Genomic DNA, 26746 nt, shown 5'->3' with positions numbered 1-26746 from the left:
AAGGATGTGATCTCATCCTTTATTATGGTTACACAGTGATATGGTTTGGCTTTGTGTCCCTACCCAAATCTCATCTTGAATTGTAATCCCATAATGCCCATGTATCGTGTGAGGGACCTGGTGGGAGGTAATTGAATTATGTGGACAGGTTCCTCATGCTGTTCTCGTGATAGTGAGTGAGTTCTCACGAGATCTGATGGTTTTATAAACATCTGGCATTTCCTCAGCTGGCCCTCATTTTCTCTCCTGCTGCCCTATGAAGAGGTGCCTTCTGCCATGATTGTAAGTTTCCTGAGGTCTCCCCAGCCATGTGGAACTGTGAGTCAATTAAACCTCTTTTCTTTTTAAATTACCAAGTCTCAGGTATTTCTTCATACTTGTGTGAAAATGGACTAATATACATAGTGCTCCATGATGTATGTGTACCAGATTTTCTTTATCCAGTCTACCTAAATGACCATCAATGACAGACTAGATAAAGAAAATTGTACCATTCTTCCATCTTACTTTTTACAGAATTAAATATACTAGAAGAAAATGTGGGAGAACTAAAAAGAAAAAAACTCAGAGTATAAGGAAGATCTAAGTATTATATACAACAAAAATCCACATAAAATAAAAGATTGATGAATTCAACCATCTAAAAAATTCTGCACAGATAAACGTTTTATGCAAAGTCAAATGTCAAAAGACAGAAAAACCAATTGAATTCATAACACAAAGGCTCACATTTTAAAAAATATTTAAAGATCTCCCAAATCAATAGGAAAAGCCCCAATATTATCAATCTTGATAGTGACAAAAAGCTCCAAAATCTCAATGGCGTAAACAACACATGCGTTTTTCAGCAGTGTTTTGCATTCCTCATTGGTGAGTTGGGGCTGTTTTTCATGTTGCTTTTCTTGCAGGACTTATGCCCAGAAGGAACTGTCTCCTGACACATTCTTGGTAACTGTGGCAGAGGGAAAGAGGCTCTGCAGGATCTCGTGATGCCAATTAAATGCAGGCGTTAAAGTGACACTCATCAATTCCTCTGACAAATCATTGTCTAGGACCTGTGCCGTGGCCCTGCCCAAGCACTAGAGGATCAGACTGTGCTATATTCTGTGTGCCTGGAAGGAGAGAACCAGATATTTGAGAGCGTCACTAAGGTCTGTCACATTACCAGTCCATGCAGTCTATGAATTGCGTGATTTCTCCATTGGAGGTCTAGTCAAAGAAAGACGATGGCAGATTTCATTACATTCCACATGCTGGTTATTAAAGAAGTAAAAAATTCCTCTCTTTCCAAAATTGGTAGTGACATCATTCCGATCAACAGAGTGAATCTGGGGATCTGTGAGGTAGATGAGCCCTTTTCCATTACCAGTTACCCAACCTAAAAGAGAAATGAACACACCTGAGTATTAAATTCCCTGGAAATGTTCATCAAGTGTTTACAAAAATACACACACACACACACACACACTCTTTCTCTTAAAAAGATACTTCAAAAACTTGGTCACCCTGTGGTTTATAGTTAGTAAATCCCTGGTAAGGAATTTGGGTTGCATATTCCAGTTACTGGTTTCAGAATAACTAAACATTGGGTAATTATATTTGTCAACCAGATCACCAATTTTCAAGGTATTAGAAAACAATAAAGTACACTTAGAATAATTATCAATATCACAATATTGAATACTTTCATGATTCAGAAATTTCTTTAATGCCTTATTCTTTAATTCATATACTCATCTGTTCATTCAATAAATACTTATTGGGTGCAGACACTCTACAAAACACTGTTTTAGGCACTGGTGGTACTGACTGAACAAGCTAGTCAAAAATCTTTGTACTCATTGAGCTAACATTCTTGTGAAGTGAAACAGATCAAAAGTAAAATATATAACAGAGTGATAAACACATTGAAAGTGGAATAGGAAATGTCTTGGGATGGCCATGGAACCATTACTATAAATAATTATAATAAATCTTCCTTATAATTTATATGAAGTATAAGGTAATTGCTAATAAAAATTCTGATTAATAAAATACCAGAAAAACTAAAACAAAATTAGAATATTAAGGTAGAATTGAAGTCAGATTTAAGTCCATAGCTTAAGGATAAAGATTTCTGTTCTATAACAATCCCTGTTATGAGACCCAACATCACACTCTTAATAAGGGTAACGGGCTGGAGAAAAGGAAAAGTGGAAAGAAGATTTTGACATGTGAAAAAATGCAATGATAAGAAATCTACATCACTGAAATCTAATTAAGTGAAATTTAAAAAGCTGTTATAGATATACTCTGGAATGAAGCCCAACAGAACATAAGCCAAACCCTTTCACTGATTATGTGATATTGTAGATATCTGTAGAGGTTTGGGGCATTTATTTCTTTCAGGAATTATTTGCTATATATAGCAAGATCAATTAAGTTAATTCCAAATAGTAGCCTATACATGAAACAATCTATTAAATAAGGATTAGGGAAGCTAGTTATGAAACTTCACATTTATATATAAGTAATATTAAAAATAAAAATAATTCCCAGTTTCACATACCTTGTAAATCGACCACAACATCTCTATGATTAGAAAACTCGTAAGAAAAGTGGCCATAGGCCAATCCATATTCTGTGGCTTTGTATTCTGTTTTCACCACTTTTGTGTTATTTGACAATTTTACAAATTCTCCCAGTATGTAAGGCTCTACACTGATACATCCCTTTATTGTCTTGTCCTCTAAAATCTGAAAAAACAGCAATAGGACACATTACAACATAATGGTAAAGGCCACTGTCTTTGGACTTGGGTAAATCTTGGTTTGAATGTTGGCTCTGCTACTTTGCTTCTCTGAGTTTCTATTTTATCAAGGGTGAAGTGGGTATAATTATAACTACCTTTTAGGCTTGCTAAAGGGATTATACAGGGAAATGCATGTAAAGTGCTTAACATGGCATGTGACATGTCATAAAACTTAAATTTATTATTTTTCACATATTAAGATTCAGAATCGTATTCACTTAAGATTTAGGCCATGAGGTGACCTATCCTGGAGGCTAGGTTACCAGGACATGAAGTTAGATAATGCTCTGGGACTCTAGTTTGAAATATCAGCTTAAGTGTTTCTATGCTACTTCGAGTTAAGGTTTGCAAACTGCCTGGCACAGTGAGTGACATAAAGAAAGTATGAAATGGATAACTATTATTGTGATTAGGAAAAGATGGGTCTAAAAATGTCTCTGGCCAATGAAAAAATTATTGCAAGTATGAATGCACCAAGGATCTAATATATTCAGGGTGGCAAGGCATTCTTGATCCAAAGAAGAGAAAATTCAATGAGAATATTTGCCTTTATCTATTGAACCGGATGTTCAATGAAGAGTAACTGGTCTTCGTGGTCCCAGAGGCAGAGCTGTAATCCATGAATGGAAGCTAGAGAAAGATAGATTAGGAACAAGTCTACGAACTTTCTAACCATTAGGATTATTTGAAAGCGAAAGTGGAAGAGTTGTTTTTTTCATACTGAAGGTGTGTAAGCTTTGGCTTAGTAATCACGTGGCTGCAAGGGGTGAGGCTAACAGATGTAAAATGGGATTTATGCATCACATTGAGGGGATAGTTTGTACTAGATACAATCTGTAGGGTTCTTTCTTGCAAAGCACAGGGGCAACGCACAAGTATAGTTTGCTAAAAATGCTAGCCTGACTATGTGGAACCAGATACTCAGATGAACTGATATTCAAGTGTGACTTGTAAGATCCAAATGATGTGCTCAGGATGCAAAGGGTCATATTTTATCACACTTACTACGTTTCTATCCAAGGAGATGAACTCAAATGAAGTGGATGAAGGAGCCTGGTAACTGAGTTTGTTGGATTTTGCCAGAATGATGGTGGTACACAGGTTAGGTAGAGAAATCTAATCTGATATGTATATATGGGCCAATTTAAGCAAATTCTTGATTTCTTTAATCTTACCAGTAATATTGTGGATGGGATGTAGAATATCTGCGTGGGAATGTTTTGTTCATAGAGTCTCTTGTTAAATTCTGTCACATAGTGCTGTGCAGTCATTTGCCGTTCCACATCTGTGAAGTGCTGCCAGAGCCCCTTTTGCTCCTTATAGTCTTTCCCAACATACCTATGAACAAAGAAAATCCACACATCAAAGTGCAAAAGTGATCTTACTTACTACGGAGTAAGAGAGAGGAGATCAAAAGATATATGCCAACGCTTGAAATATCTCTTTGTCTGCCTTAGGCAGTGAATATTAATTATTTTGACTTACCTCAAAATTCATATGATTTTGTAAGAGCTACTTGAACAATGGACCACGACTCGTGCTAGCTGACCCAGAATGATAATGATTATAAAGGAAAAGTGTTGCTTAATGTAGAAGTTGTCCAGACCTCAGGTAAGACAAGGGGGTCAGGATAGTGTACTGGAATGCACGTGGATTCTGGAGTCAAGATCTTCCAGTCCCTGCAGTGTGGCCTTATATAGGTCAGCCCATCAATCTGAAGCCTTCCTCTATCCCTTCCTTTTATGATGACTTCATCCTTATGAATACTTATTATCGATCAACACCTATTATGTGCATAACGCTGCACTAGTCTTGAGTGAGTGGAAGAAAGTGTGAGACATGATTTGTGTATTTCAAGAGCTAATAGCACAGTTGGTGTGTGGGAAGACACAAGGCAGTAAATGATTACATGCGGAAAGCAGCAAAACAGTGCTGCACTGTACTGTAGTTCATACTTGCTACAAGCTGGTGTGAATTTGTGAGTAATTTCACATGTGCCCAGAATGATCACCCAAAATCAAGGGGAACTGCTTGAGTCATAGACCCCAACCAGAGTAAACACTCTCCAAAAATGTCTGAGTCCTATATAATAACGGAACTTAAGGAGATTGTGGTTTTGGCCATTCAGATTCCTGAAGACCAGAAAGGAAATATGACAGCGGAGGCTGCCACACGGCCTCAGAAGGCATCCTGCAGAGGAGTGGTCGTTGCAATAGGGATGCTATCCCAGTGCTTTAGGCAGTTCTGCTATGAAGAGACCCCAAGGCCCACAGAAGGGTTGAACGAATTCAGAATTTTGTTGACTGATGTCAGAGGTGTGCACAAGAGAGAGAACCCTATGAGTGCTGGCTACTGGAACGTTTCCTGAACATTCTGCCAGAAGACCTCCAGTCCTAGGTATGGGATCATCAATCTGAGAACAGAGGTCTGTATCTTCTCTCATCACATTTTTTTTTCTGGGATCCTTTTTCTTTAGTAAGGATTTGTTTATGATAAACTGTCATTTTCATTTTTTTTTCTTTTAATCTGCAAATGCCTTTATTTTGCCTCCCTCCATGAAAGAGAGTTGCACTAAGTATACGATGACTTCCATTGTTGCTGTGAAGAAACAAGCTATATGTCAAATTCACATTTCTTTGTAGGTAATCTGTCTTTTTTCCTTGAGTGCTTTTAAAATGTTTTTTTTTTTTTTTTTTTTTTTTTTTTTTTTTATCCTTGGTTTTTGAAGTTTGACTACAGTGCACCCAGAAGTGGATGTCTGACTGCCCGCCTTCTTCCCTTCCTGCTTCCTCCCACCTTCTTTCCTCCTTTCCCTCTGTCCTTAGGATTCATTGTGATCTCTGTATTTAAAGATCAGCGGATTTTGGCAATTCTGAAAAACTACCAGAAAGTGTCTATTGAAATATTGCTTTTGCTCTCTTGCTGCTCTTTTCTTCTGATCAGAAATATGTTGGACCCTCTCACTCCATTCTTCATGCCTCTTATTCTCAATGTATTTCTCATCTCAGGTCCTCCTACGACGTACCCTGGTGTGTTAGGGCTGCTGTCACAAACTGCCACAAACTGGGTGGCTTACACAACAGAAATGGATTTTCTCACAGTTCTGAGGCCTCGTACTCCAAGTTCAACGTTCTAGAGGGGCCACCGCCCCTCTGAAGGCTCTAAGGAAGAATCTGTTTCAGGCCTTTCTCCCAGCTTCTGGCAGTTCTTTGCCAGGAGGCAACATAACTACAGACTTCACATGGCATTCTCTCTGTGTCTATCTTCAAATTTCCTCTGTTTATAAGGATATTAGTTATATTGGATCAGTGGCCCACCCTCCTCCAGTATGACCTCATCTTAACTTCAACAATTGCATGTGTAATCTCTCTATTTCCAGATAAGACTGTAGTCTGAAGTACTGAGAACTTAAATATATGAGTTTTGGGAGACACAAATTAACCATCAGCACCTGCCCCTACTGCTTAGACATGTGACTTTAGGCAGTTCCTTAACATCTCTGTGACGGCTCAGTTCCCACATCTGTAAAGTGAGGATAATAGCAGTATCTACCTCAGAGGGTTTTGTGAAGATTAATTGATTAGCATATAAATCACTTAAAATAGGGACTGGCTCATGTTTACCACAATAAAATAATAATCAATAATCTTTTCAAGAAATGTATTTCCACTGCTTACGGAGTCACCCAATTTCTCTGTTTCTATGTATTTCTTACACTTTTTGGATTTGAGCAAATAACAAGACCAACTTTAAATGAAAACTCATGGCTTAAAGGTCTCTTAAAATATACAAATATTATGAAAATATGTCTTAAACCCAATGAAGACCACCTGTGGCTACTAATTTTTCAGGTGAGTTTTTGCTTAAAATTTTTATCAAAATTGAGGCCAAGTCAAAAACTTTCCAGGTATTGACTTCACTGGGATGGGATTATTTAAAGATATCCTTTCCCTTGGGGATGCAGCCATTCCTGAGTCCCTGCTTTGTATGAGTAGCATCTGAACTCATTCCATTCCAGGTATAGCTTTTGTCACTGGCTGCACCCTCACTCCACCCCTGCCTCAAACTCCCATGCAGGATCCTGAAAGGGTTCGGCAATCACTTGTATCCCTGACAGGCTTCATGCCCGGCCTCAGGATTTTCCTGCCTTTTTTTTCAGGTTCACCTATTTACTTAAAAGTGTGCATTTCATAATTTAACTACCCTCTTTGCCAGCATTTTTAATGAATATTTAAGGCTCTCTGGCCTGCCATGTGGCCAGGAGCTTTATTTTTCTTATCGGTACAGTATAGCCAATAATGTTTCCCTGATGGGTTTGAGATCCTGTAGCTAAAAAGCCAGCAAAATAACTGATAAAACGTGGGTCCTCAATACATGGTAACTGTTATTAATTAGTTAATAATGAAAAGAAAGAGGAGTAGAAATCTGAAAACATATTTTGGCCAAGTTTTTCAGCCCCTACAAAGTCTCATGAGTGATTGCTTAACAGAAGGGCAAGGTTAGCTCATCTTACATTAGTTATAGAAACGTTTTTAAATAATACCTCCCCAGAATTTCTTCTTGATGAAGATGATGAACCCAAAAAGCATTTCTTTGCCTGCCTTTTTTCTTCACAGTCAAGTAGTCTCCCAGATAGACTGCAGTTTCCTGGGCTGTCCACAGTTCAGATTTTTTGGAATATTTTAACAAAAGAGCAGCTGGAGAAAAAAGATGAAATTGAATCTTATTTTCAAAAGGACGTTACAATTGATGAATGCAGTCTAAGTGACACAGGTCCTAAACCAGCTCACCTGAAATCTTCACTTTCTTTATACATTTTCTCTAATTTTCATCTCTTGTATAACAACTACAGCATTAAAAAGTTAGTGAGAAATAATAAAAAGGTAACACTTTATAAATTACAATGAGGAATAGCCTTTGAGTCACAAAATCCCTTATTTATGGTGAAAAGGGATTAAGATAAGCATGAAGATTCTATATGAAAGGAGTGGAAAATAAAGGAATTTTAAAGTCAGAAAACGGCAGAGACCATTTTGGGACAAGTGACACATGCTTGCAACTTACGATTATTACCTGGGGATCCCAAATAATAGAGGCTACTACTGATACCAGATCACACAAATATAAATAAAGTAGATAATTTTACCTAATAGGCTCCTGGCAGCTCCGGGAATCCTAGCATTCATTATATATTCAAGTGCACCCTAATTTTCTCTTCATTGTTTTAAGCTGAGAAAGTTTGGACATTATTTGAGAAAATGTAGCTATGGTACAAACATGCAAACTTAACTGAAAAAGGAAAGGATAGGAGGAAAAGGTAGGGACAGTCTCCACTTTAAAGAAAGGAAGAACAGTGCTAAGTAAGAAAGCATCTCTTTGAGGAGAAAGACCAACATGAATCCTAAGGAAGGAGTGCAATACTTTGAAGTTAAAAGGAAGTAAACAAAGACCTGTCTAGATTGTGATAATAGACAAATGAATGGGACATGTGGGAGAGAAAATACTTAAAGCGAGATAAACTCACAGTTCTGGAAAGGGGATGACTATGGGTTGGGTGAAATGGTGACGGTGGTTGGGTGACTCGGTTAGAGAAGCTGGATGGAAATGGAAGGTCAGTTGTCTGTCCAGACACAGGATGGGTGATGAATTGAGAGAAGAAAAGAGGAAGTGAATCATTGTTCTGTTTCTGCCATTTTGGGCCTTGCTTCCTCCAATGTATGTTTTCATCCATAAATTAGCAAACAATAACAAATAACAAGAAAGTGGTTACTTCATTCTAATAAATGATTCCAAAATTGCAGAATCTCACAGTAAGTAACAAAATCCTATTACTGGACATTTTTGCTTTTTTGGGGGTGACAATGTGATGTATATTTTAGTCTGACTTCCAGGTGGCAAAACACTGGAATACTTTGAAGCAGAAGCTCTCAACAGTAGCTTTAAGCAGAATCACCCGAGAGCTCATAAAAATAACGATCCCTGGGTCCACACACTAGACCCCTTAGATGGAAATCTCTGGGGTGGGCACTGGAAATTTTTAAAAGCTCCCTAGAAGATTCTCATGTGGTGCAGGGTTGATAACTACTACTTAGTAACCAGTGCTTAGCAATCCATGTAGTTTGTTTCTTCTGTGATGTGCTTTGTAATCATTTTTTAATCATACAAATCATTTTTCTGTATAGTAGGAAGGCATTTTGATGTGATTCCTGGGCTAAGAGAATAATCTCCTTCTGTCTTCCTCCCAGCTTCTCTACCACTTTTAAGCTGTGTTAGACACATTGACTATGCGGTGGCTCCAGCCCCAGCTTCCTGCTTTGGGCAGGGACATTGGGCTGTTCCTTAAGCAAGAAGTAGCTGCTGATTGCAACAGTAGGGGTACTGTAGTCTGAAAGTTTTTATCCCCCATAAATTCACATGTTGAAGTTTTAATCCACAAGGTGATGGTGTCAGGAGCCGGAGCCTTTGGGAGGTGATTAGGTCATAAGGGGAAGATTCCTCATAAATGGGATGCCCTCATAAATGAGACCCCAGAGAGACCCTTCTCCCTTCCACTGTGTAAGGACAGAGAGAAAAGGTGCTGTCAACGAACCAGAAAGCTGTACCTTCATCCTGGACTTCCAGGGTCCAGAATTACGAGGAATAAATTTCTGTTGTTCATGTGCTACCCAGTTGATGGCACTTTGTTATAGCATCATGAATGCAAGACAAGGAGGCATTTGGCCAACCAATGGCTGGCAAGAAACCACTTAGGTGGACAGGTGTAAAAAGTCTCTGTCCAATAGAAAGATGATATTTAATTCGGTCCCCATAGAATTCTAACGGGGAAAGAGGGAGAAAAATCAGTTGGGTGGTAAAGAGATTCAAAGGGGAAGATAGATGCTGAGCAGATAATATGGTATCCAGCCTGTTAAAGCCAGCTGGTTGGTAATAAGAATCAGTGGAGAAGATAGATGCTGAGTAAATGAGATGGCCTCCAGAGCCGTTTTAAACCCTTAGCAATGGCTGCGCTTGAGTCCTTCCATCTCCCTGTTTGCCTCCTGTGTCCTTAGGGCAAATCTCCAGTATGCGAGGAAGCCTGAGCAAGCCTCTTTACTTTGCAATCATTAAGGTCCATCAAACAGCATGAGGGAGACCCCTGAATTAGACATTTCTCTGTGAACTCACAAAGCATACCAGTACCAGGGATCTCTATCTTTCATGAGTTTTCTTTTCTTCTTCTTCTTCTTCTTTTTTTTTTTTTTTTGAGACAGAGTTTCACTCTTGTTGCCCAGGCTGGAGTGCAATGGTGTGATCTCAGCTCACTGCAACCTCCATCTCCTGAGTTCAAGCGATTCTCCTCCCTCAGCCTCCCGAGTAGCTCGGACTACAGGCACCCACCACCACGCCCAGCTAATTTTTTTTTGTATTTTTAGTAGAGACAGGGTTTCACCATGTTGGCCAGGCTGGTCTTGAACTCCTGATCTCAGTGATCTGCCCACCTCAGCCTCCCAAAGTGCTGGGATTATAGGTATGAGCCACTGCATCCGGTCCTGTCATGAGCTTTAAGTGTACTACATAGCACACTCTTCAGAAGGTTCCCGCCAAGGAGGGACTTACGGAAAAGGTTGTACTTACTATATGCTCGGTGGAGTTGACTGGGCTTGAAGACCCCCGTGTTCTCTAGTCTCTGAAACAGCCAGTCATGCCCCACTCCTGCCAACAGCTTTTCAAAGTCATCAGGTTGCAAGGTGCGAGCCTCAAGGATTTCTTGCCTTGTCTTTCCTGGCAATGAAACCCAAGAACTCCCACTGGAATTCAGATAGGACCATGGGCTGTCCCCCTCAGAAGAACCACTGGAAAATGCAGGTGATTTCAGCCACCACGCCGAGGATGAGCTGGAGTTCTGGCTGCAGTTTAGCACGTTTCCAGGCTCATTTCCTTCCTCTGTGGTAGTGCAGTCCTCGCTGAGGACAGGGAAGAGGATGCTACTGCTTACAGAGGAACTGGGAGTCTCAGCCACCCGACCAGGCGGCTGTCTCAGAGTGCACAGTCTATGAGAGCCATGCCCATTTGTACAAGGAACATCCGTGCTGTCGAGCAGTCGCCCCTCCTCATCCACCGTGGAGGCATCAGGGTCGATGCCCTGCTCTGTGACTGAGCCACCACTTCTACCGGAGTCAGGATTTTGAACAGGCCAATTAGGGGAGAAAGAGCTATATGCCAGCATGGAATTGTTTCCCTGAGAATTGTGCATGATTCTGCGAAAGTCTGATCGTGCATCTTCTGTGCTTTCTGTTGTTTCTCCTTCTGGGTCAACCCAGGAGGAACTAGCTTTAAATGTAGGGTCTGTGCCTCTTTCACTGATTTCTTCTCCCTTTTCTTCCCCATGGCTGTCTTTGGCATCACAGTTGGTTTCTGGAAACTCATCAATTATTTCAAAGGCTTCTTCTTCTTGGACTGAAGGATGTGTGCCCGTATACTTGGGCCTACCAGAATCAGGAGACCAAGAAGCAGAACCATATGAGGGTCTGGAATGAGCTGAAGTATTTCTGGGTCCCGTATTTCTGACTTCCTGGATACCTTTTGGAGCGCCTTCTAAAAGCCCTGGACCAGAGGCCAAAAAAGTACCTGGGATATTATGAGGTACCGAGGGCATCTGTTTGTGGAGCTGATTTTGAGAAGGCTCCAAATTGCTATCTTTGGGTTTCTGAAGAGAGAGGCCATGAAGCTCTGAACACAATGAATGCGGAGCTCTGCCTTCCCGGTCATTCTCTAGCTCCTCAGACAAGGCAGTAGAACACTGAGTGTCCACCAGATGTTCTTTGCCAGGCTCTTTTCCAGCTGACTTGCCATCAACATGATAATTCACTTCCTCCCAGCTTGCAGAGGAACTAAACCTTGATAAGTTGCTCCAAGCACTGGAGCTCTGGCTGCTACTCAGAGACTTGTTGAAAACAGCTCCCGCGCCATTGCTGCAGTCGGAAGGCTCAGTCTCAGTCTCCGCATCCTGATCCAAGGAGACTCGAAATGCATCAGAATGGGTCCAGTTTCTCCTTCCTCCCCTTCTGAATTCCCTCTGAACGTTCTTCGCCATTAGGGAGGAAGATGTTCCTGTGTCTTTTTGATAGCGCAGCTTTTCTTGAGTAGTACTCACAGTGTCCAGATTTTTTGTTTCTGTTTTTAGAGCTGTGATACAGACTCCTGTTTTTGCATCTTTCTGTTCATTTTCGTTGTTTCCACAATCATTTTTAAATACTTCACATACCAAAGTATGGTGCTGTGAATAGGTTTTAAGGATTGTTTGGAAATCCACTTTCCCGTGCAAGATAAGTTTATCCAACCTGCACTTGAAACTCTCTGGAACATAAGATCTGTCATCTAAATTTGAGAAGCTTTGAACTTGTAAATGTTCCTTCACCTGGGCAATCACAGACATAATTTCTCGAGACAGAGCTTCTCTGTCCTGACTTCTGGAGGAAGTGCTGAAATTGTACAGCTTCCCCATCGCTTCCTTACAGAGCTGACTTGCTGCACGGGCCATTCCTGTCTCCCCATGGAGTCTCCTGTACACTGTGGTGAGACCGAAAGCAGCTTTGAGAAAGCTGTGAAGCTCCTGTTTTCCAGTAACAGGCTCATCATCTCTCTTGGTGAGGAGGCCAATCTCAAAGGCCTCTTTGGCTTCACACAGATACAAGTTTTTCCTTCCTGGAGGACAGTCATTGGAACTACTATATGACAACAAACACGTGCCACGGATGTTCTGGGAAAAATAACAAATACCAAATCAGATATTGAATTGAAAACTGGAAGTGAATCAGGACAAACTTCTCATTTCTGGAAGACAGTCATTTGAAATATACATGCCACAGATATTCTAAGAAAAAACCCACAGGCAAGCCTTGAGTTAAGGACCCGAGGCCTTTTTGGTGAATCAGAAGGGACCTGGATGTAAGCAACTGGCTGGCATAAAGGAGTAAGATATTTGCTTCAATTACCATCCTGTTGTATCCCCGATACATTTTTATTAAAGATGATAGGCTTGTTGTTGTTGCTGTTGTTAGTTTTAACAGAGCCTATCCATGGAAATGGATATAAGTTGATGAATACCTCATTCATTTAATAGTCGAAGCAATAGGACATTGGTTCCCAAATGCACCTGTGCATTTGGATCATCTAGGAAATATTCCAAAATTAAAGATTTTGGGGTACCAACCCCAGAGATTTGCATTTAGTGGGTCTAGGTTAGAGTTCAGAAAGGGGTAGTTTTCAGAAAGGGGTGGTTTTCTTTTCTTTTTCTTCTTTCTTTCTCTTTCTTTCTTTCTTTTTCTTTCTGTCTTTTTCTCCCTTCCTTCCTTCCCTCCTTCTTTCCTTCTTTTCTTTCCTTCCTTCCTTCCTTCCTCCCTCCCTCCCTCCCTCCCTTCCTTCCTTCCTTCCTTCCTTCCTTCCTTCCTTCCTTGTTTTTTCAGTGTGTTGCTCTGTTACCCAGGCTGGAGTGCAGTAGTGCAATCTCAGCTCATTGCAACCTCAACTTTACAGGCTCAGGTGATCCTCCCACCTCAGCCTCCCTAGTAGCTAGGACTATAGGCACAAGCCATCACACCTGGCCAATTTTTAGTTTTTATTTTTTTGTAGAGACAAGGTCTCACCACGTTGTTCAGGCTGGTCTTGAACTTTTGGGCTCAACCCATCCTCCTAACTTGGCCTCCCAAAGTGTTGGGGTTACAGGCATGAGCCACCATGCCTGGCAGGAATAGGTATTTTGAGAAGATTCCTTAGGTGATATTGATGTGCACTCAGGCTTGGGAACCACTGCTTCCCAACAGGCAACATTCTATCTTTGGGCTGAATTAATTTAGCTCCTAGCAGGCTGTCACCACTCTGACCAATAACATTTTTCCATATGTGGTGTGGAGTCTTATCACAACTGCCACTGATGAGACTCAAAGACTATTTGAAGGTTAAACCTTTCCCTTCTCACTGGTTACATCAGAAAGCACCCTGGGGAGAGGTCCTGTCGGGGTTTGAGGAGGGATTGCATTCTGTTTACCACAGCTGTGAGCACGAAGAGGGGCGTGTAGGCACTGAAGGCAGCTGCCAGCTTGCAGGCTTCTGCAGCAGACAGCAAATGGTGGTCAAACTCCTTCAGCAGGCTCTGTGAGAAAATGAGAGGCAAAGTGGAATGGTGATAATTCATTACCGATGAGCAAAAAACAGGCTATGAAATTGTTTTGCTTTTCTTTCATGATTTCAAGGGACTCCTCATGGCAACTCATTCAGAACAGTGTCAAGAAAGAGTAAGCAGGTCTAAAAACCACAGGGTGTTGACTTTCCTTTTCCCCAGCAGCCACACACCTGTGCAAAATAATTTGGGTGCGCTTCTTTGGAGGACGGTGGCAGTTCTTTGTTCAAAGGAACTCTGCACATTTTGCAGCCAGATTAATTGATTTCTGCACTGCTCTTGGCAAAGAGCCCTTTAGTTGATGATTTCACAGCAATTAGGATTCACTTATTAATTCTATAAATATGTATAGCGTACCTCCACGTGCCAGGGCCTGTTCTAAACTCAGGGGAAATAGCAGACAATGAGCCTGCAAGGCGCTTACTTTCTGTTGCGGGGGAGGGATCAGTCAATATGCAAAACAAGTAAAGCGTGTAGTATTTGAGATGATGACGAGTGTTCTGGAGAGAAAGTGGAGAAGGGGTTAGAGAGGTCCGGGATGGGAAAGAAGTTTGCAATTTTAAACAGTCATCAGGGATAATTTCAGTGAATAAGGGAACATGATCCTCCTGTTTTGGTCAAACAGAAAAACAACATCTTAGATTTAGACTACCATCAATAAGCTGTATGTGTTCTTTGACTACACTAATTAGTATTGAGTATGGTGACCACTGTGATTGGGGTCTTTCATGAAAATGGCAATATAGATGATGATAAAAATGCAGTTTCAGCACAGTGTGAAGAGCAGTAGAACATCCTTGCCACTTCTCTGGGCTGGTCAGAGACCTGGGCTCGTCTCCCAGCTCTCTCTCTCTTGCTGGTTGAGTAAACTGCAGAGGTTAGTTTCTCTACACTGCATTTTATTTTTCTCTAAAATGATTGATACACTTGACTCTACCCTCCTCATAGGGTTTTATGTGGATATACATACACTTTTCTTGAGTTGTAAAGTGATATTTAAAAATTAGCAGTCATTATTATCAAGGACGAGAGCCTGGAACAAGGGACTAACGCTCTGATTTGGAAAGAGGGTGATCATGAAATTTTACAGTTATTATTACCCCTTATCATCAAGATGGCCCAAGCTTGGAAACTGAATTTTGTGATACTTTGAAAGGAAAGAAGTGGGGCTCAAAATCATTTTGTTGATATTCATTCATTCATTCACCAGTAAGTTTCTGAGCACCCTCTGAGTGTCTGGTACGGCGTTAGGTGCTGGGATAATAAAGCCAAATAGGAGCCCTCTCCAGGATTCCTCCCATTTGTCCACGAGGGGCAGCACTGAGCTCCCTGCCCCCCAGTCTCCTGAGAAAGACACCCAGGAACCAACCACCAAGAACACCGTTGACAATTTTACAAGTGATGCCACTCCATATCATGTTTTTGACATATGATGATTACCAAATTAATTTGTGGATTATTTTTAAACTTTTCATAATCATTCTTGCTCATGGAAACAAAGATGTCTGCCAGGATGCCTAGTGATGTGGAGAGGCCCTGTTAAAAAAAAAAACCAAAAAACAAATCACAGGTTGAGAATTCATGGTGGATTACTGCCCTCGTCTCGTGGCCTAAAGGCAATGATTATCCCTCCTTATGAACTATTTGCCTATTATTATTTTATTACTATGACGTTGGAGATACTATTTTAAAAAATCAACATACAATAATTGTACATGTTTATGGACAACCATGTGACATTTTGCCATACGTATGCATTGTGTAGTAATTAATAGCCTGACTTGGAGATACTTTTAAATTGACTGCCACAGAGCTTGAAAGATCGACACATCCTAGGGCACATTGACCTCATGTAAACACAGCTACTTCTCAGTTGGATTTCACTGGATCATCAACATTAACTTGTCTCTACTGCCAGGCCTGAATGACTGGCCCAAGGAAGAGTTCATATCACAGTCTGTGTTGTAGAAGGATTGTAGACAGCAACGCTGCTTACACAGCTCAGGGAAATGTAATAACCGGATGCTTCAGATAATGAGACGAGTCCCACAGAATTCCAGAAAATGAAAATGTCAAGTAGGAAGGCAGATGACCCTTCTTAATTTCTTGAATAAGGATGCTACATAAACAATTAATTGTCTTTGCTACTCAAGAAAAATAATTTTACATATAAGCAACTTGGCCATCTCAACTTTGCTATGCAATCAAGTAAGGGCTAAATATATGATAAAACAGATAAATGAATGGATGCATAGAGATAAATATATAAATGGACAGTTATAAATGATTATAAAAACACCATCAATATGCCAAGAGTCTAGCTATGAGTGAGGATGAGGCAAGACACAGAAGGAAGTTACGAACTGTACCCAGTCTCATGCTCATGAAAAATAAATAAAAACAGGCCGGGCGCGGTGGCTCAAGCCTGTAATCCCAGCACTTTGGGAGGCCGAGGCGGGTGGATCACGAGGTCGAGAGATAGAGACCAACCTGGTCAACATGGTGATACCCCGTCTCTACTAAAAATACAAAAAATTAGCTGGGCATGGTGGCACGTGCCTGTAATCCCAGCTACTCAGGAGGCTGAGACAGGAGAATTGCCTGAACCCAGGAGGCGGAGGGTGCGGTGAGCCGAGATCGCGCCATTGCACTCCAGCCTGGGTAACAAGAGCGAAACTCCGCCTAAAAAAAATTTAAAAAATAAAAATAAATAAATAAATTTAAAAAAATCAATAAAAAAATAAGACAGATGAAATTGATATATGATAAATGGAATTGTGTCATAAAGAGATAACATCCAAAGACAAATACGGGAAAGGAGAAAAAGAAGCACTAGATAAACCACCTTTTTATCCGGCTGAGGAAGTGCCAAATATCCTACAATGGAGGCCCATATTAACTCTGCTGCTTCGTACCACATCCCTGAAAAACAAAGGACAGGGGAGGAACAGCTGGTATCTGTGCTCTTATATGAGGGAATATCTTTGAAAACGAATACAGAAAGAAGACTCTTTAGATCCTGTTAGGAAATCTCAGGCCTAGAGCAGATTGACACAACAATGTTGTTCCAGTTGTTGTAATACAGACAATTTTTCCATTTCACCGGGAAACAGAATTATTATGTATTTGTATATATAATATGTGTAATTTACGTAAATAGTTATCTCAGTTTTTTACAAGAATAATAATTGCCACCTCCTGTTACAATTTCTCAAGCCCTTATTCTGGCTTCTAAAGTATATTAGGGTTCTATAAACTAGAAAAATTCATGAATACCTTAAGGAATGAACAAGTATAGTGTCATGGTAGGTGTGGTATAAGGTGCCACCATGTTACACGGAGTCCTGCTGAACCGAGTCAGATGCTAGAAATAACACTGCGAACCCGGCAGTTAACATCATAATATACAATGTGCAGGTGATGGCAAGAGCGTATACTGTAGTTTAGTGATGGTGGCCCCTCTAACCAAACTCACTAGAAAAAAAAAACATTTTATTAATATTCGTGACACTCCTAGGATCTTAAATGCTATTCTCTTTTCGATGAGGAAACTCAGGCAAGTGGAGATGAACAATTTTAGCTAGATAAAAGAAGAAAATTCCACAGGGACACTGTGCAGCCAGGCTTTGCAAATGAGCCTTGGGAGGTGCAAGCGTTAGATGATGGTACCTAGCTTTTGCAGAATCTGCCCTCTGATCTGTATACAGACCGACTGCACCAGGACCTTGTCGCTTTCATTTCTGTACAGCCAGGTACCTAAAATAAAAGAGAGGAAATTGCCTTGAATTATTGGAGATATGGCCTTGTTAAGTAAAACTATTTTCACGGAAGACTTCATGAGTACACGTGGCATCAGTTTGAAAGACAATCTCGTCCCTACATTTAGAATCAGGTTCAAACTTCTTGCTGTAGCCTAAGGCTCTGCAGAAACTGACTCCTGTCTGGTCTCCAGTTCCCCTGCCCCGCCCCCACCCCAACTTACTCTCTGTCCACTCTAGCTTTATTTTGCTTCCTTTTAATAGAACTGGCCTCTTGCTTCATGGCAGCTGCACTGACCACTAGCTCTGCTTGGGATCCTCTTTCCTCTGGCTACTGAAGAGACCAGATCCTTCTCCTTCAGGTCTCAGCCTCAGTGCTTTTCCTCAAAGGCCTGCACAGATTAATTTTTCTACACTGTTAACCCTACTGTCTTGTGGTTGCCTTGCAGAGGATGAGATGGATCCCATCTGCGGAAAGTTGGTTTGGATGTCAAAACTGATGACTCCACATATGTACCAAGAGGGTATGAGATGATTTACTGTTCACATAATGAGACTTTCTAGGGTAAGTCAGGCCAGCACTCAGGCTGGTCCTTTGACTCAGGCAAGGAGTAGTGAGTGACTTTTCTTTTAACTGTGATTGGGATGTGGGGCTGGGTAAAGGTTCCTGTAAGCTGGGTTTGGGTGTGTGGATTAATGGGTTTTTAGTTGTTTGTTTGTTTGTTTTAATCGGCCTGTCCAGTGTGAGGCAAAAGTAAAAAAGGCCTGAAAGCCGTCAGTGGTCAAACATCAAAAACAGAGGCAGACTCTTGACTATCCCTCACTATTCTCCGTCACATCAGAGAATATTTATTTTCTTCCCAGCTTGCAATCCTTGTGTTAGTGTGTGTATGTGCAGATGATGGTAAGAGTGTATGCTGTAGTTTAGTGATGGTGGCCACAAATGAGGGGTGTGTGGTTAATATATGGATTCCAAATTGTCTTTCCACTGGAAATGTCCACAAATTTCAAGAAGTCTGAGACCTCACATCCAAAGAATGCTGAGTTTAAAGTCCATTGGAAATTGTGCTCAACTTATTGGCAAACTTGCTAACTTAAATGCCCAGAAATTTAGACAAAATATCTGAAGGCTTAAGTTGTTTGTTACCCAACTATTAGGACTTGCTTCCTTTCATGTATAATTAAATATTGAAAGAAAATCCATTTTGAAACAAGTTTTGATTTAAGTTCTTATATACCAAAATCAAATCTATTTTCTGAACCATTTAAATTGATAAAGCCAAAGCGAACTCTCTGAACTTAGTTTTTATTTTCCATCACAATTTTGCTTAAAAGCTGCTATTGAAACTTTCTGAGGCCCACGAGAGTTCCCTGCCCATGAGAGCTCCCTGCCATGACAGTGACTGTCCATTAGATAACTTACTCTGCAAGGAAGCAAGCCAATAGTAGATTCCTTGTTTTCTTTTTCTTTTTTTTTTTTTTTTTGACTTAGAGAAAACAGAGACACAGAGTCATAAGCTGCTTGATCAAAGGCTTTTCATTCATGAGTAGCAGAGCCAGTCCCAGATAGCTCCGGGAACATATAATGTATAGTAACCATTAAGTCACTAAGTTGTTATTAGATGAGTGTGCTGTTTGGGGCTGAGGTAAAGGGCATTGTAAAGACATGAGTACTCACCCGTTGCTCCATTGTTGCTTATTAGACTGCTCAGGATATACTCTGCTTTTAAAAGTTTTCCTGAAAAGCAGCAACCAAATGCCACACAATTAGCTTTGAACATGCACCTAACAATTACGAGTTGTTCATGCTCTAAGACTGACACGTGGCTACAGGAACTGTAACCTCCCTTGGAGACATTCCATTACATAATTTAAAATCAATAACAACTAATCATCTGTAAAACTGAAAAAGAAAGATGAAGATTTCAGAAGTTGGTCAGGGGGGAAGCTGGCAATTAAATGCATATGTATGTGATAATGCATTCACGCAAAGCAGGGCTTGAGGAGGAGAGGCAAACTTTTGCCACGGGCTGTGCCGCCTCCCTGTGCCGCCTCCCTGGGAAAGTTATTTCAAGAAGTGGAATAGGGATCCCCATGGACAGGAACTAGTTATAGAATCATCAGGAAGGAATTTAGAGGTGGGGAGTGAAGAGATTCTATCTCAAGTTTTTAATTATTTTTTGTTACTACCACATAGGAAGGGCCCATTCTATGAACACCTTTTGAAAACACAATTATTTATCCTTTTAATCAAACATTCCTTTTTCCAGGTGTCTCTAAGCCCTACGTGATCTGGCTTCCACGACTTCTTTGACCTCACCTCTAACAACTTTTTCCTTCCTTCTTCACCCTCTACGTCAGTCCCAGTAGCCTCCTTATCATCCCTTGATTAGACAAAGCTCATATCCACATCAGGGTTTTTGTATTTATGATTATTTCAGTCTGTAATGCTTTCAACCCACATATCTGCAAGGCTCCCTCTCATCTTCTTCAGGTCTTTGCTCAAATCTCACTACTATCTCTGAAGACCTCCCTGACCATCTCATTTTAAATTACGTACACAGACACTCTGGCTGTGGTAGATTGTATTTCCAAAAAAAGACCACACCAATATATTCCATCCTTCACACTCTTTTGCAATGATGACCTGGTCATTTTTTCCACCAAGAAGTGGAATCTAGAGCGTATTTCCCCTCATCTTGAACACAACTGGCCCTGTGACCTGTTTTGACCAATGGAATGTGGGAGAAGTCTGGGCGTTAAGGGATCTATACCTTCTGCCTTTCCTTCCTCAGCCCAATCCTCTGAGGAAGCTGAGGCTGCCACATGGAGAGGCCCCTGCAGAGGAGAACTGAGGCCCTCCCCTGATGCCATCTGTGGGCTCTTAGCTGGCAGCCAGTACCAAAAATGCCTACTGTGTGGATGAGACCATGCCAGGCCTTCTAGCTATCCGAGCTTGTCCCTGGAAGTTTGAGAAAGGGAACAGACATTATACAGTGTTGTAAAGTTTGGCAACGTGGTCTCCAGGAGTAACGTGGAATGAAGCAGGATGTAACCAGTGGACTTGGTGTCTAGCTAGGGAGATACCCAGGAAGAATACTGAAAGTGACAAAGTGTATATCTTTTAGTTACCCAAGATAAAGTACAGGAAGAAAGAGATAACCTAAAGAAGGAACTACGGTAGGTCCCTCTGTCCCATTTCCCTTTCTGCAGTTTCAGTTACCAGGAGTCAACTGCAGTTCAAAAATATTAAAAGGAAAATCCCAGGAAGAAACACTTCATAAGTTTTAAATTGCGCGCGGTTCTGAGTAGCGTGATGAAGTCTCATCCCGCCTGGGACATGAACTGTCCCTTTGTCCAGGGGATCCGTGCTGTCTATGATGACCACCCATTAGTCACTTAGCAGCCCTCTCGATGATCAGATTGACTGTCGGGTAATGCAGTGCTTGTGTTCAAGTCACCCTTCTTTTACAATGACCCCAAAGGGTAGGAGTAGTGATGTTGGCGATTAGGATATGCCAAAGAGAAGCTGTAAAGTGCATCCTTTAAGTGAAAAGGTGAAAATTCTCAACTTAATAAGAAAGGAAAAAATTCCTGTGCCAAGGTTGCTTAGGTCTATGATAAGGATGGATCTTCTATCCAGAAGTGGTGAAGAAGGAAAAGGAAATCTGCGAGTTTTGTTGTCACCTCTTAAACTGCAAACACTTGGCTAGTGCGTGATAGGTGCTTAGTTAAGATGGAAAAGGCACTAAATCTGTGGGTAGAAGACATAAACAGAAATGTGTCCTGATTAATGGCAGTTGGGTTTGGGCATCTACTGGGGTCTTGGAATGTATTCCCCACGAATAAGGGCAGACTACTGGATTCCATTTTTAAGCAAGACTTACGGAAAACAGAGAAGGCCCAGAATAGTCCTTCCAGACAGCAAGACATTCTGAAAATAAAAAGTTAAAACCTGGGGCAAAGGTCAAATTCAGGGCACTGTCAGTAAAACGTGACCTTAGGGTCAAGATCAGACCAAGGGCATGGCTGTAAAACCCTTTGTTAAGACCTCAGACTTGCTGGCCAAGAGAGAGTTTCTAAGAATCTTAAAGGTGCCGTCCTGCATCCCTTTGGCTTGCAGCTGAAAAGTAGCACTCAAAGATAAATGTAGGCATGGATTTCTTTCTTCTAATTTAGTATGTTAAAAAGCTAGAAAGTATTTAAGGAATTATATCAGCTTGATCTAAGAAGGGCAGAGATAGTGCAAAATGAAAAGGGACATCTGGGAGTCCAACTTTCCATAGGTATGGAGCAGGCTGAGATGTTTTCATAAAAAATATTTCATGGGCCGGGCTCTGTGGCTCACATCTGTAACCCTAACACTTTGGGAGACCAAGGTGGGTGGATCACCTGAGGTCAGGAGTTCGAGACCAGCCTGACCAATATGGTGAAACCCTGTCTCTACTAAAAATACAAAAAGTAGCCGGACATGGTGGCGTGCACCTGTAATCTCAGCTATTTGAGAGGCTGAGACAGAAAATTGCTTGAGCCTGTCTTGAGGCAGAGGTTGCAGTGAGCTGAGATTATGCCATTGCACTCCAGCCTGGGTGAGAGAGAGAGAGGGAAACAGTGAGCCCTAATCAAAAAATAATTATTGTCCCCACATCAGGAATACTTGGGATATAGGCCTGGCTGGGTTTTAGATGAATATGAACAGTGATTGCTGCATGACTGTCCTTTCTCCCACTTTTGCACAGGAGTGCCTATTGAAATGATCTTGTCCTGTGTCCCCATTGCATGCCAGTTGTGTTGGACGGTAGATAACTCGTCTTTTGGTTCACAATTCTCTGTACCCCCAGAAGAAGCTCCCGAGAGACTTGTTTGTCCCTAAACCTACTTCAGAGGGTAAGATCTCAAGCTTTGAACCTGAACCCTTAACGGCATGCGGCTCTGAGAAAGGAGCGGGTGTATTTTGTACATGAGAGGGATATGTATTGTTGTAGCCAGAATATGAACTATGATTAAATTGGTTTAGGCCAGGAACTTTAGGGGAGTGGCTTGTTATAAAGCAAATGAGAACCAAAATACTGCCTCCCTTTGCACCTTCTCTGCTTCATTTTTCTTTGTCATTTATTGCCATAAGACACAGTATATTTTAATTATTTGCTCATTGCCTGGATCTCCCCAGTAGAATGTAAATTTCAAGACAGTAGGAGGTTTTGTCCATTTTGTTCACTGCCCTGTCCCAGGGCAAATGCTCAATAATATTTGTCATTCATCCAACATATGTTTGAATCATGCCAGGGACTGTGCTAAGAGCTGGAGAAGGAATGATGAACAAGGCAGAGCCCCTGTCTTCAAGGTTAAAATAGTAACAATGACAATGAGAGCTACCATTTATTAAGTGTTTACTATGCGATGGGAATTGTTCTAAATGACATGTGAGCACTCTATTGTCTTCATTTCACAAATAAAGAACTGGGCTTTACGGTGGCTACGTTTCATCACAAAAGATATGAACCAAGGTAGCCTGCCACGGAAGTCCAAACACCAGTGCTGAACTGTGTCCCAGAGATACCACTATTTCAGATTAGTTGTCAACATGATATTTTTGTAGGGGAACGTTTTTAGCTATGCACAAGTTTCTTTCCTCACATTCTCTTTCTGTCATCAGAGGAGGAAACATGCAGCATAAAGTAAAATGTGCAGTGTTTAGAGTTTCTCATCTCGTCTCCTTCCCTTACCAATTTTAAAAGTCGCTGTCCCCCCTCCTTTATCTCGGGATCCCTCTTTCCTTTCATCTGTCCTTTCCTCCTTTCCCTTCTGCCTTTCTTCCTCTTTTCCTGCCTCTCTTTCTAAATTCCTCTCTGTTTTAAAAACCTGATTTTTTGTTATTTTTAAAAATTGTTTTATCTTTTCCCCCAACTTGAACCACTTGAAGATCATGAATCGTATCTTGAGCATCTTTATAACTATCCAAAGGCCTAATGCAATTGTTGGCACATAGCAGGCTTTCCACACATATTTGTCCAAAAAAAAGAAAGACAGAGAAAGAGAATAAAAGAAAATTAGTATCTGAAATCATGGCTTACAGTGTAATTAAACTTATTCTTACCAATATATTTAAAAAGAGAGGCATCAAATGAAATACCTACATGAATAAATTTCATCAAAGCAATCTCTATTCTTAAAAGATATATGTCTGATTAGGTTTTGTTGCTAAATAAGAAAGGACATTTAAAAAATATTGAGTTTGTATTCACCGACCTTGCTGAACTTCTTAATTCTAACCATCTGTGGAGTATTCTATGTGGGCAACCATATTGTCTGTAAATAATACTGTTTTTTGTTTATTCATTTTTAGCCTTTATGTGTTTTATTTTCCTTTTCTTATTGCCTTGAGAAGACCTCCAGGGAAGTATCAAATAGAAGCAGTAATGAGGTACTTTTCTTTTTTTACTCGACCTGACTTTAAAAGGAATTATAATTTTTCATCATTGGTTTTGTTGGAGGCTTTCAGTTGCTTCCTTTTATCAGCTTAAGAAAGTTCCCTCCTATGCAGGGAGAAACATCATTTTTCAGCTCCAAAGCAAACGTCAACTTGTCTTTCAATTCCAGTCCACCCTTCAATGCCTGCTTTGTCGTTACGGGGATGGACCTGGCAAACATTTCTCCTTTACCATCTGGCAAGACGGTAAGCTTTGTCACCAAGGGCTGTGGAAGGACACTGCATGGGGAGGGTGCTCCCCTTCCTAACTTGGTGTACTTCTCTGGCCAGGCTGCTGCGGGTACCCCTTCCTCAGCGCCTGACTCCTATCACAGCTTTCCCCGTGCCTGACTTCTCCTGCAGCATAGGCGACTTCTGCAGCATCTGCCTCCGCGGTGTGCAGAGGGCAGCAGAACCCAGCAGTCAGTCCTCTCAGCTGACTTCAGAGTGGAGTACTGCCAGTGAGGCTCCTCCCGTGACCTGTTTCCCCGGGCACTCTGTAAAGGTAGCTTTGCGGTGAGTTCTAAGGCACAGCGCCTCCCCGTGGACAGCTTCCTCCAACACTCAGAAGGTGGATTTCCAGCGAGTTCCGCCAGCATGGCACGTTGGTGACTACTCTGCCATGCGGCAAGCCATAGCTGTGCCTTCTCCAACAAGTCTTGATCTCAGCCATGGTGTGCGTAGGTATGAGGGCCAGGGGTTTTTTCTTAGATGTTCTAGCTTAGTCCCTGGAATAGTGGCTATAGCTTATAATTGCTATCGCGCATTCTTTAGAGTTCTCTTTGCTTTTCACTAGCCACGCCTTCATTACTGTAAACCCCTGAAATAGTAAATCTTTGTATCAAACTTTCTTTGTTCAAATTACTGTGTGGTTTCTGTCACCGGATTCCATTTCTATCCCTAGTTTGCATTTTAAACCTAAATAGGTTATAATTTTTATTAACTTAAAAAAAATCTATTTAGGTGAACACATAGTTTTTCTTCTTTATTCTGTGCATGTGGTGAACTAAATGAATAGATTTAAAAAATTTAACTGTCAGCCAGGCACGGTGGCTCATGCCTGTAATCCCAGCACTTTGGGAAGCTGAGGCAGAAGGATCACTTGAATCCAGGAATTCAAGACCAGCTTGGGCAACACAGAGAGAGCTTATCTCTACAGAAAATAAAAACGTTAGCTGGGCATGGTGGTGCATACCTGTAGTCCCAGTTACCTGGGAGGCTAAAGTGGAAGGATTGCTTGGGCCTGGAATGTTGAGGTTGCAGTGATCGATGATTGCTCCATTGCGCTCTAGCCTGGGTGACAGAGTGAAATGGTGTCTCAAAAAGCAAAACAAAACCCACTACCATTATATATCTGGAATAAACCCTCCTTGAATGTAATGTATTATTAATTTAATACAATGTTGGTCAATTTGGTAATATTTTAAGATTTTTTGCATCTTATAAATTGTATAAGTGATATTGCCATATAATTTTATTTTAATCTTTTATGAACTAATGTATTTACCACATTCTTTAGTCATTATCTTTTTTCAATCTCCACTTCATCTTTCTAGGTTAAATTTCTCCTTAGAAAAATGCATCCTTTAGTGTGTATGTGAATGAGAGAGAGCTGTCTTGAGAATAATTCACATTTTTAGTCTCTCAGGTCTAAAAATGTCCATTTTATTCTTACTTTTGAGTGGTAATTTTGCTAGGGATAAAATCCTAGGTCAAAACCTACTTCCTTTCAGTTTTTTGTAGATTCTGTTTCTTTCTGAACTCTTATTATTGATAAGATATTTTTGTTAGTCTAACTATACTTGCTATATTAATCTGTCTTTTCTGTCTGTTTCTTTAAAACTTCCTTATTGTTTCTTATTGTTTGATTTTCTATAGTTTGTCATACTAGGTATGGTCTAGATGTAAATTTCTTTAAATTTTTATTTATTTATTTATTTTTTTTGAGATAGGATCTTGGTCTCTCACCCAGGCTGGAGTGCAGTGGTGCAATGTAGGCTCACTGCAGTCTCAACTTCCTGGGCTTAAGAGATCCTCCCATCTTAGCCTCTGGAGTAGCTGAGACTACAGATACATGTCACCACATCTGGCTAATTTTTTTCTTTTTGAGATGAGATCTCCCTTTGTTGCCCAGGCTAGTCTTGAACTCCTGGGCTCATGTGATTCCTGCCTTGGCCTCCTAAAGTCCTGGGATTACAGGTGTGAGTCACCATGCCTGGCCTAAAATTTTTTTTTGCCCAAGGCTAGATATATTTCTTCAGTGTAAAGACATAATTTCTCCAATTCTGAGTCTAGCCAGTCCTGCTAGAAATCTTCCTATGCTTCTATGTTTTTTTCAATCTCATTGAGTTTTTTTAAACTTCTCTGTGTTCATCTACTTAGCTCTCTGTGCTTCATCCTTAACATTTTCTTTAAATTCAGTTTCCAGTTCCACAATTTTCTCCTCCACTGTTAATGCTTTTGCAGGAGTACATTTCTGGTAGGTCAGTTATGGGGTTGGAACATCTGAAAAACTGGCCCTGGAAAATGTACCTTGATTTTAAGGTTGTTAGTGGTCATTTGTCCCAGGC

At 40.9% G+C, this 26746-nt stretch overlaps 1 protein-coding gene across 8 annotated transcripts in view; it reads right to left on the bottom strand.

The window, feature by feature from the left end:
• Positions 1–648: 648 nt before the first annotated feature.
• Positions 649–26746, bottom strand: part of ALPK1 (alpha kinase 1) — a 151173-nt gene continuing 125075 nt past the window's right edge. For 7 of the 8 annotated variants that reach the window (XM_074396571.1, XM_074396570.1, XM_039468440.2 and 4 more), the window contains 10 exons: positions 19386–19445; positions 17619–17705; positions 16795–16871; positions 15390–15485; positions 13818–13922; positions 10406–12530; positions 7335–7488; positions 3967–4129; positions 2549–2735; positions 649–1378 (listed from right to left, as the gene is read on the bottom strand). In XM_074396571.1, the coding sequence (XP_074252672.1) occupies positions 1179–1378; positions 2549–2735; positions 3967–4129; positions 7335–7488; positions 10406–12530; positions 13818–13922; positions 15390–15485; positions 16795–16871; positions 17619–17705; positions 19386–19445 (3254 nt within the window). In that variant the 3' untranslated portion in view covers positions 649–1178. The remainder of the gene's footprint in view (positions 1379–2548; positions 2736–3966; positions 4130–7334; positions 7489–10405; positions 12531–13817; positions 13923–15389; positions 15486–16794; positions 16872–17618; positions 17706–19385; positions 19446–26746) is intronic. The other variant, XM_039468441.2, reaches the window with a different exon arrangement.

The sequence above is a fragment of the Saimiri boliviensis genome, chromosome 3 (assembly GCF_048565385.1).
Source record: "Saimiri boliviensis isolate mSaiBol1 chromosome 3, mSaiBol1.pri, whole genome shotgun sequence".
In the NCBI taxonomy this organism is placed as follows: Eukaryota; Metazoa; Chordata; class Mammalia; order Primates; family Cebidae; genus Saimiri; species Saimiri boliviensis.
The sequence above is the reverse complement of the archived record's forward strand: the minus strand, read 5'-3'. Positions and strand labels throughout refer to the sequence as shown.